Source organism: Medicago sativa, chromosome 7, assembly GCF_051527215.1.
Source record: "Medicago sativa cultivar Bolivia chromosome 7, Bolivia_mono, whole genome shotgun sequence".
In the NCBI taxonomy this organism is placed as follows: Eukaryota; Viridiplantae; Streptophyta; class Magnoliopsida; order Fabales; family Fabaceae; genus Medicago; species Medicago sativa.
The window spans coordinates 24,290,343-24,301,707 of record NC_140755.1 but is presented as its reverse complement, the minus strand read 5'-3'; the positions used below and the strand labels follow the sequence as shown (position 1 = coordinate 24,301,707).

Below are 11,365 nucleotides of genomic sequence, written 5' to 3'. Positions count from 1 at the left end.
CAAATTTCAACAGTTTGGAAATCCAAAAACAACATCTTTTATCTTAATAATTTCTGTGATGAGGAGACTTAACTACCTTCAAGAGGTTTGATAAATATTTCTTCCTGGGAAGTACACCTCTCCAATCATAAAGAACCGTGAATGATTATGCGGAGATAGGGGCATATGTTGAATTGATAAGTTAGAATAATGAATGGATATAATTACCAGTGTGAACAAAAAAAGATCTTTGGCAAAACCATCTATGATCAATATTTTGAAGAATGTAGTCGTGGTTGCCCAACACTAAAACAAGCAGATCGATCACATTAATTATTAGAGACATATATATAATTAGAAGAGTGAATGACAACGATCACATTAATTATTAGAGACATATATATAATTAGAAGAGTGAATGACAAGACAGAATCAGAAGTAGAAGTCACACACTGACCATTATACCATTGTTTTTGAAGGTTGTTGGCGGTGTAGATATCTGAGTTCTTCGACACTTAAGTGCCGAGGTTTTTTTTTTCTTTTCGTTTTTTTCGTCGGCAGTTAACCGAAGTAACTTCGGTAGTTAAGTGCAGCCGGTTCCTTATTTCGGTAGTTAACTGCCGCAGGGGCATTTTCGTCTTTTACATGTGTTTTTCAGCCCTATCATATGTGTCAACTACAATTTTCAGATGTGATAATGGAGTCGTGATCTTCTCCATTTATGTCATTCTCCATTTCTTTTATTTGGAGATAAAAACACAGTTAAAAAAAAAGTAAAATATAATTAATGATGGTGAGACTCACTTAGAAATAGGACCCACAACTTATTTTTTGTATGTATCTCTTCTTTGATGATATCTTCCATTTATTTTTATAAATGGAGATGATCCTTACTCGTGATAATAAGCTGAACTAGCTCGCAAACAATATTAGGTTTAAGAATTTTAGATAGAAAAAATTATTTATGAATAGAATACGATGTGCTACTTATAATTAAACACAATTTATGATAACCATATTCTGCCCTCCTTCAAAATAAAAACCATATTCTACCCATTTTCATTCCGTTGGATAAAGACTTTCAACATTTCTATCATTCATACGTGACCACGTCATCATACCAATATAATTTAACAATTTTTAATTAAAAACTAAAATGTTTAAAAAAAAATGAACAAAAGTCCAACTTAGAATGTACGACTCAAAATGTATGTGGAGAGAAATAGTTTTGTACTCGTACATAATTAGGGCAAGTACGTAGATTTGTTGTGTATTTGCCAAACTTTTTCTTTAGCATAATATTTCAACAACATTTTTCATGAGTAAATGAAATCACAAAAGAATAAGGAATTGATATAGGGATATTACATATCATTACATTAAACTGAAACATAAGAGTTATAGAGAAACAATCAGGTTAAAGAATCGTCCAACTGCTGAAACCATGGTGACAAATTGTAGATTTAAAAAAGAAATTGTAAATTTATTATTTTAGTTTATAAAATCATTCAATTGTCGCAAATGAAACATCTTAAATATCACAAATTAAAAAGATGTTACATATTAGCCAATCTCATTTTTATCATAATTGTTCCAACGTCAAATTGACAATATTGTGTTTTTGTTTTAAGGTATTTTGTCGTTTGTAAAATGTGTCTCGTTTTATTAAAGAGTGTGGATGTCATTTATAAACTACATTTGTCATTGATACTTAAGTAATGTGAAACTTGAGAAAATCTTGTGTGGACCAAGACCAAGAATTTTGGTTTGGTCACACACAAAGAGAGAAGAGAGAAGAGGGAAGAGAGAGAAAATATAGAAGAGAGAAGAGAAGAGAGAGAAGGAGAAAATCTTGTGTGTGTGACCAAACCAAAATTCTTGGTCCAGGTCCACACAAGTGTTTCTCGTGAAACTTTAGGTGTATTGCAACAATTATTATTTTTGCTTTGCCTTTTAGATGTTTAATTTGTTGTATGAGAAACACAAAACTAAACTAAAATTTAAAGAAAGAGTAAAAATAGAGTTAAACCCATAAATCACAACAAGATAACTCAATAGATAATATAAGTAATAAAAAAGCTAAAAACTCTAAGGATAATACAAGTTATAATATTTTTAAAAAAAAAAAATAAAAGAAGACTCTATTGCACAAAAATTCAAAATAAGAGAAAGGGTGCCTCCATCCAGAAAAGGGATTTGGGAACAACAAATAAAGAGAATGAAGGAAAGAAATTAAGGATGAGAGAGAAGAAAACCCTTTGGTTTACTTTCTGTTTCTTCAATTACCTCCCTTTTGTTTTCAATTTATAGGCTCCAACCCCTCTACTAGTGATACATAATCAGTTATATGGTTTTGTTTGTTTATTGCAGAAATGAAGCAAATGTGCAGTTAGCAGAGATGAAAGAGGAATGAAAAAAGTTTACTTTTTGATAACTTGCATACTTGGTGAAAATAGGGCTCATGGTCTGCTGTGAGTGTTAAAGCAGAATTATTTGATGCAAAAATGAGGGGGGAAAACAGTGACCATGCAAAAGATAAATTGGTATTACACTCAAGATAGTAAATGTATATTTGATTCCAATTTCTAATGTGTCAAAATTTATTTTATGGACAAAGAATTGATTTTGATATGTTTAAATATTTTTTATTAAAACTAATTTTGTCTTTGGAATTAACTTTAACTTCAAGTTATGATCTATAAAACTTCAAATACTTGGTCTAGTAGTAAAAAGACGGATCTTGAATTCAAGAGGTTTTGAGTTTGAGTCAATGTCTTTGGATGAAAGTAAATATATTTAAGCTTGAAGGTCTACTCCACTTTGGATTAAGACATCATCCCTTCACCCATGATTTCTATTAAAAAAGAAAGTAATGATTTATAACTTTAGACACAAAACATGAAGAGGGAATACCACTTTTGAGGCCAAAATGTATCATTTTCTACACAAAAAATCATAATTTTTGGAGGCTAAAGTTTGAGTTGGGATCAAAATTGCAACAAAAGCAATAACTGAAGGATTAAAAAGATTGAATTAAAAAAGGGGGACAATTTTATGAGGGTGATAAAATAGGAGGAATAAAAGTGCAATTAAACGTTAGTATTTTAATCTCCATTTTAGAGTAATTTTCTTACAAGGTAAAATAATATGTTATTACTTAAAAAATTATATAATTTATTGGTTGAATTTGTTTGAAAAAATTGGGTACCTGCCATCTGAAACCCAATGTCCATTGTCCCTCGTCCTCAAAATAGTCTAATCTGGTTTTGAGAAGTGTTGTGTGTGACATCCATTATTGTGACAATGCTCTTTTTTTTTTCTTTTCTAAACAAGTAATCTATTTTTCAAGTCGAGTAGAACATTAATCGATGCAAAGCTCTTTCTCAAAAATTTTAACATTGTTACAGTTTCAAGACCGAATTTAAACTTACATTTTCAAGACCGAATTCAAACACAAATCTCTGGTTAAGTTGTCAGACATTATTTAAGAGCATAATAATAATCAAGTTACAAGAAAATTGTCCTTTTTAAAATACTTACAAGATAAGAAAATATCATATAACAAACTTGCTTAATAACGTAAATCAGCTTACGAAAATACCATTAAAAAACAAAGAGTATGATCCCAATAGTTTGTCACATTATACAAAACTAACTCTAAACATAAATCCAAATATCAGTGTGTCTCCCATGAATCAGCAGTAACATATCACTTGATTACTACTCCCTCCGGTTCTTATTAGAAGAAGAAAAACCAAAAAACATCAAAACCAATGGTAAAGCTATGATCCAACCTTCCACATTCAACTTTTTAAAACCAAAAATATGACTATGAACTGAAGCTTGAAATATTCATACATAAAGATTTTGGACAAGAAAATGAATTTACTTGACACGAATACGTAATAAAATAAAAAAAGACGACTACATTGAAGCTGGTCTACTAATAATTTCAAAGTTTAAAACACTTAACAATGAACATTACCAATAATAATTACAATGTCAAAAATGCCAATCAACATCCAAAACAGGCTTATAAGCAAATAATAAATATTTAAATAAGATTCATGATGGTGTACAACAGATATGAGCATCCCAATTATTTTGACAGCTTTAAGAAACTCTCAAAGTTGGTCCATATCAAACTGCTACAAGACAAGATGTTTTTGAGTCAGCTTCAGCTATACCAAACACACCACTGCTGCAACTAATTTTAATCCTCAAGTGAAGATCTACATTGGCATCTTCACATGAGAATGATTTTGCTTCTACCGGAGATATGTGACATTTATATAATACAAAATATATACCTGACATTTAAATAATACACACTTCAGATAGGGGGGAAAAAAGGTCAAACTGATGGTAATTTCTATAACAAATACACATATATCTATTGTAATCAACGAAGAACCGACAGTCTGACACCAAGCACAACACTAACACGTAAACACCGGTAATAATTTAAGAAAATGAAAGTGGTTGTATGTAACTACAAGTGTTATGTGTCATGTTAGTATCGGATGCTGACACGTGTTAGAAACCAGAGACAGCTTTAATTGAAGTGCTTGTGGTAAATAGGTATAATAAACTATTAAGGATATAAGATCCGGTCTGGTATGGTTTTGAAAAACAATGTCGAAGTGAAGACTGTCAGTAAAATACTGAGATTGCAATCTATGTAGCTTCAGCAATAGATTATTCGAAGAACTTGAGAATATGTATTCTAAACGTAACTTCATTTACATTTACATACAGGCTGAAGAAGATAGTCTGTAAAAAACCTACTATTTACATTTTTCATATTCAGAATTAAAAACTCGAGCTTAATTGGATGCTACTTCTAAGATTATAAAGGCTCTTAGAATGATATGTTATGTAATACAACAGTGTACAGTGATATTTCCTTATTGCTCGAGTTTTTCACGAAGAGGCAAGATATAAAAAGTGAGATCTATGACTCTTTTTCGAAAGTTACTTACAGACGTAGTCAATACACAAATGTAAATGGACATTAGTGAAAAACATCATTTGTTAAGACGAAGAGTTCTAAATTTTTATAGGGTTAACTAATCAAAGAGATGAATGAGAAGGGTGAAAATGAACTACCTCTTGAAGAATTGGGTAATGTACCGCACTACAAAACACATTAGCACAATCACCAAAATATCTGTAATAGTTAAGGAACTGAAATTAAAGAAATTATGTAACTCTTCTGTAAAAAATATTTTACGTGATTTCAGTTGTCTTTCAAACAAAAAAGACAGCTAAACAACTATTGTTCTAACAAACTTAAAAGTGCATAATTTGACAACAATTTATGAATCTCAGTCTCAACAAAATCCCTATATAAATAACTATCATGGTTAAAGAAATCGTTTTAAGGTAACTACGAAGGTAAAGACATCTTAAGGAGTCAACATCTATGTAGAAGAAAGTGAAATAAAGGATACTGAATGAGCAACGCTCCCACCAATCCAGCATATAAAGCCCAAAAGTAACATTGTAAAGGTGGACCTTTTGCTGAACCCAATTCATGACTTCCACAACTGCAAAAAAAAAACATTGGGGTCATAAACTTAATATAAAGGTCAAAATGCATTCTCAGCCAGTATATATAGAAACGCATAAGCATTAACTATTTGTATAATTCATGTGCATTCCTTATTAATATTATCTCTCATACATATTTAGCGAGCAAATAAATATTTGTGTATTCCCTTAAGCCATATGCACTAATGATGGATACAAAAAATAGTTTATATCACACATGTATAAATCCTAAAAATTAAAGATTACACAAAATTAAAGACATGTTCATGTTCAATAATAAAAACTATATTCTAGACACACCAATAACCATCTGTGGCAGACTTGCTCAGGCAACAGTCTCGGAGCATATGAGTCGCTATTAAAATACAAATACCTACTGAGGAATGAGTAATGACTTAAAATGTTTTTTTTGCCATAAGTTAGGGATAAGCTGTAAAGTATTGTCTATAGTACACATTTCAATGAGCTGCAGCTTACACGAACATTTTACAAGTGGTGAACAAGAGTTAAAAAGTTAGACCAACTAAGTGAATTGCAATTCAGAGAAGCAACCTGATTTGAATTCTCAATAACAATCAACTACTTTTGTCGGACATTGTCTTCCTAACACCTAACTTGAACTCCAAAACTAAGCACATTTGATGATGTTAAGTGTTTTTACTATCTCGTTGAATTCTTGTACAAGTGTGCATATAAGCATATATTGAAGATTACAACACCAGCCAAGAAAATATCACATCAAATAAGAGGGCCAACACAAACAAATCATTGCTCAGTTTCAAAATTTTTTGATTGGCTGCTTCACTAAAATTATGGATCAATCGACTCCTTGATTTGACATAAACCAAATACACTAGTTATGTTAAATAAGAACTTGCATCACATCTTAACTCTTACGCCTTAATCGAGTACAGCCAAATCCTAAGCTATCGAATGTATTCTTTTCAGATTCAGATGCATGATGGATCTAGATATTTAAAGATAAGATAAAAAGTTTGCCCGACTTAAAGACATGTCATATTCAATGATAAAAACTATATTCTAGACACACCAATAACCATCTGTGGCAGACTTGCTAAGGCAACAGAGCCGGAGTATATGAATCGCTATTAAAATACAAATACTTAATGAGGAATAATTTAAAACATTATTCCACTCGTTAGGCATAAGCTGTAAAGTATGGTCTACACTACACATTTAAGTGAGCTGCGGCTTAGGCAAAAAAAATTATATACCAATTACAAAATCAAAGAGTAATGAACATAATTAAAAGGTTAAACCAGCTAAGTTAATACCAATTCAGAAAGACGTCTTAATTGAATTATCATTAGCGATCTTATACACAATCCAGGACAGTTTTGGAGATAATAAACTGCTTTTTGTCAGTCATAGTTTTGCTATCACCCAACTTAAATTACAAAAACTATGCACCATTGAAGATTACAACACCAGCTAAGAAAATATCACATCTAATAAGGGAGCCGACACAAACATATCATTTTCTAGTTTCACGTTTCTTTACTAGCTGCTTACATGGATAATGGGAGAATGAGGTTAAAAAGCGACTTGTTTGTCTTAATAAGTGCATGTTTGGATGCACTGAACGAAAGGTCAAAATAGGTCTGTCTTTTGTCAAAAAATAAAATCTATGTTTATTTACTCTGAATCAACATTAAATTTTCCTCCAATCATTGTTTACGTTGGGTTTAAAACTATTGTTTTTGCAGGAAAAACTTCCAAACATATATGACTTCATTTCATACACACGTATACGTCGTCAAATTCATTGAAAATCTTACTTACAGAACGCCTACATACAAACACTTCTGTTTCACATTCACAAAATCCATTTTTCATTCTGTAATTTGTTTAGTCTTAATCCTCTGATATCTAGGAAAGGGGCCCTAAATTTGGATTTCAGCTAGAAAGTAAGTAAAGTCTAGCCAGGATTGTTTCAGTCAAGGATCAAACTTGAGCGAATAAATTCGACATTAACTGAAGCTCATTTACTACTTGCATTGTGAACACTTTGATTCTTTCATAATCAATTTTTTCAAACATGCCAAATAACATAAAAGAAATTAAAAAAAAAATTAAAGTGATCGCAGTGGGAATCGAACCCACGACCTTTAGATTCGGAGTCTAACGCGATATCCACTCCGCTATGCGACCATTTTGTATCAAACAAACATTACTCAAAACTTTATACAATACATTCAAGCCTTCAATCAAAGATATTTTTGATTATTTTCAAATTGAAAGAAAATCTACAAAGACGAATGAGATCAAAATAATTGAGAGAACAAAATCAATATAACGCGTGACATTGAAAGAAAAATTAATTTAAGAGAGAATGAATGATCGCGTGCGTGCGTACCTGGTGCGATCGCATGAGATTTGAAAGATCCAAAAAATGTTGAATGATCGGTTCTTACTTGCTGTCAGATGCAAATACAGACAAGTTTGTGAAAACTATGTTTCTGTCTTTCACTCTTTCCCCGTGAAGTGAAAAAGAAAGATCAAGACAACAAAAACAAAATTGTTTAGTTAGAACATGATTTGTTCTTGGGACAGTGGTTTGTTTTGTGGGCTTGTTAGAAATGTGGGTTGAGCCCATTGCAATTTTGAAAGAAAAAACAATTTCTTTTCCCACACTGCAAGCCTCCGAATTTCCAATTTTACCTCGTTTGGATTATATAATCTGAACCATTTTTATTCGGATTATATAATCCAACCCTTTTTTACAATATTTTGGATTGAGAAATGCTAGTTGTTATGATTTCTCATCCAAATCTTCTTTCAACACGGTTCAACAAATAAATTTGAATTTTACACCGACAATTGATAGAAATTTGGGAAAATTACTCATGTGGTCCTTTTCACGTAATGATTTCTTCATTTATCTTTTTTCACGTCATTTTTTGTCATTTTTAAAATTACAATCTATGATATTGTTTAGATATGAGTTCTTAGTGTTCAAATATATGATTTTTCACCCGTGTTTCTATATGAATTATAGGCTTGATGCTTTAAATTCATATGCAAGCAATCTAAAAGGACAAAAATTACGTAAAAAATAAAATAAATGACAAAAAATTTATCTACCTAAATTAAAGGACAACAAGTTTGATTTTACTATTCACTAGTTTGAAAGAAGGAATGATATGTAGTGTTTGTCCTCCTTAGCTTTATCGATGTTCTCTTGGGGATTTTTTCGGGTGTATCCGAGTAAGACCTCAATTTCCCCTCTTTGTAAGAATAAAAGTTGTAAGTTTACAATGATGTTTATCTAACATTTCTGTTGGGTTTAAGCGTAAGTGGTTACTGGTTGGTCTGGTATATTGGCGCTAAATGTAGGTTATAGAAGACAAGTAGTTCATATGTATAATGTCTTAAGATTTTGAGAGTTGATTTAGTGTCTCAATCTCTTGGGGGTCTTGGATCTTTTATTATGATGTTGCTCTCGATGTTTATCTAAACTCCCCCGACAAGTGATATAAGAGTGTTGATTCGGCTTTATGAGGGAGCGAGAGTGAATCCTGTTCTAACGGGATCCTTGTATCGAAAGTCTTATTGGTTGAGTAGTTTGGAGATAGTGTTATGTTGGTTATAAGAGGGATGTAAGTATATGATGTTACTCACACTTGAGGGAAAAAATGCTGGGTTCAAGTGTGAGTAATATCTTGGTCTCTTGGTGGTCTTGGATCATTTAGCTAGGCCTTAAAGTATAAAAAAACTCATAATTTTTTTTGAGCAAACCATTAAATTGGTCCATATATTTGTATCAAATTCTTAAATTGGTCTCTGACTCTATTAATAACTCAAAATGGTTCATGTCTTTGTCAAACGTTTCTCAGATTGGTCCCTGAATCTATTAGATGTTTTGTATCTTAAGTGTTAATGGCTCAATGTCTTTTGGATATTATTTAGTGGTTAATGGCATAATGCCTTTTGGATCTTATTTGGTATGTAATGGCTTAAAATGCAAAAACAACTACTAGAGTCGGGGACCAATTTGAGAAATGTTTGACAAAGACAGAGACCATTTTGAGTTATTAATGGAGTCAGGGACCAATTTGAGAATTTGGTACAAAGATAGGGACCAATTTGGTGATTTACTCTAATTTTTTTCTATTTCAAAGCACCCGGCAGCAAAACTCACAAGCTAAGTGTAGAGAATTGAAAAATTGTAGGTTCAAACTCGTACCTTATTATATCACATGTCTCTACTGTCTTTTATCATCTGAGTTGTATTTATGCGATAAGATACACCATTTTTTTTTCTACTATTAGTTGAGTGGTTAAGTATTAAATTGATGGATCTTCAAATGTTTTATGGACTAAATTGAGGGATTGAATTACTTATTATATATTTATATAGTTTGAATACTAATTTGAAGAGAGAATAATAGGTTAGAAATTATTTATTTCACTCACCACGTTATAGTATGGCCACCATGTGCTTATTATTTAACATTAACATGTTCACTCTCTTTTTATGTCTCTTGGTTCATTCACACCTTAAGTTTCTAGGTTTTATGCTTTGTTGTTTTTTTTCTTTCTTTCTCCATGTACCTCCTCCTCAGTTTCTATTAGAATTTGGAAACATTGATTTCCTGTAATTCGTAAAACACAATGATTATGTAATTGAACAACAAACATTACCAATTAGTCGCCACTTACTTGCAATTTAAGAGTTCATACACGTGAAACAAAACAATATGTAGTTGATCAAATTGAATGGTTGGTAGATTTATGAAACTTAATTTCTATTATTTATTTTTGTTGATAAGATTTTCTAGCAGATATTGTCCTCGTGCAATCTATTCGACCATTGATACACTGAACTTGTGATCAAGTTAAGTTTCTATTAAATAATTTGTTTATTGCTAATCCAATTTATAAGCCATCATGCTCCTCTGGCTCTTCTAGATGGGTGGCTCAAATGAATTTTCAATGATCTTTCCATCAGACAAAGTTATCATTTTCAATGATTTGTCATTTTCCAACCAATTGAGATTTTTCAACTTAGCAACTTGGTTGTAAATGAATGTATTCTAATTTATTTGTAATGTTATGATTGCATCACTTGGTTGTGCCAAGCAATAGCTGACCCAGATGACATCAACGTGCACCATCCACTATAAATTAATTTTATATATTTACAATTTTCTATTCTCAATTATTTGCATCTTTAGATCTTTCATGACAAAAATATAGACTACAAATTGCAACGTTTTATTTTTCGGTTTGACTCTTTCGTTGTGAGATATTTTCCATAAAATAATAAGACAATTATGAATATATATTTTTTTAAAAAAAATTAATGCTTTGTTATTAAAAACATGATAACATGCTCAATCATGTATAACTTATTACATGTCATATTACTTTTATGAAAATGGAAAATGTTAAAGAGTATTCTTAGAACGTTGTTTAAGGATATAAATATAAATTTGTGTTTTTTTTTTGACACAAAATATAATTTTGTGTTGGAATATAGTTTATTCAACTTTTTAGAAGTCAAATAATGCTCTTTCAAAAAAAAGAAGTCAAATAATGCGGTTTCCAATTCAAAATGTCTACTTTTGGTTTCTCTAACAAATGTTCTTTAAACACTTGTTAACATGACCTTTTTAATATTTGCAAACTTACGACATGTCAGACTACCACATCACTTAACTTTTATGTGTAACTTAAATACCATATCGCGCAGACATAGATACTAATCGCTCGAGTCAAATAGTACCACAATAGATGATAAAACTCTCTTTAAGATGTTTTAATGTTGAAACTTATTATCTTTCTTTAAGTTGGAAGAGATCTTATATAT

General features: G+C 31.0%; 1 protein-coding gene and 1 non-coding gene across 3 annotated transcripts; both read right to left on the bottom strand.

Moving 5' to 3' along the window:
• Window positions 1-3,929: 3,929 nt before the first annotated feature.
• Window positions 3,930-8,088, bottom strand: LOC146905056 (uncharacterized). 2 transcript variants are annotated; one of them, XR_015018789.1, is made up of 4 exons: window positions 7,910-7,969; window positions 5,433-5,528; window positions 5,089-5,149; window positions 3,930-4,289 (listed from the first exon to the last, which is right to left on the bottom strand). XR_015018789.1 is itself a non-coding variant. In XM_085725958.1 (3 exons), exons 2-3 carry the CDS (start codon window positions 5,515-5,517, stop codon window positions 5,085-5,087), a joined length of 150 nt encoding a protein of 49 aa, XP_085582084.1. In that variant the 5' UTR covers window positions 5,518-5,528; window positions 7,910-8,088. The 2 variants fall into 2 exon arrangements, 1 of the variants encoding a protein (XP_085582084.1); XM_085725958.1 differs by lacking the exon at window positions 3,930-4,289 and having other exon boundaries at window positions 5,085-5,149; window positions 7,910-8,088.
• TRNAR-CCG (transfer RNA arginine (anticodon CCG)) lies at window positions 7,632-7,704 on the bottom strand. Its single transcript has one exon. It is a non-coding gene; the product is annotated as a tRNA-Arg (tRNA).
• Window positions 8,089-11,365: the final 3,277 nt, after the last annotated feature.

Coding starts and splice junctions, on each gene's coding strand:
- LOC146905056 (XM_085725958.1), bottom strand. CDS start 5,517: ATGAATTGGGTTCAGCAAAAGGTCCACCTTTACAATGTTACTTTTGGG. Junction 5,150..5,432: donor GTGGGAGCGTTGCTCATTCA/GTATCCTTTATT, acceptor TAACTATTACAG/ATATTTTGGTGATTGTGCTA.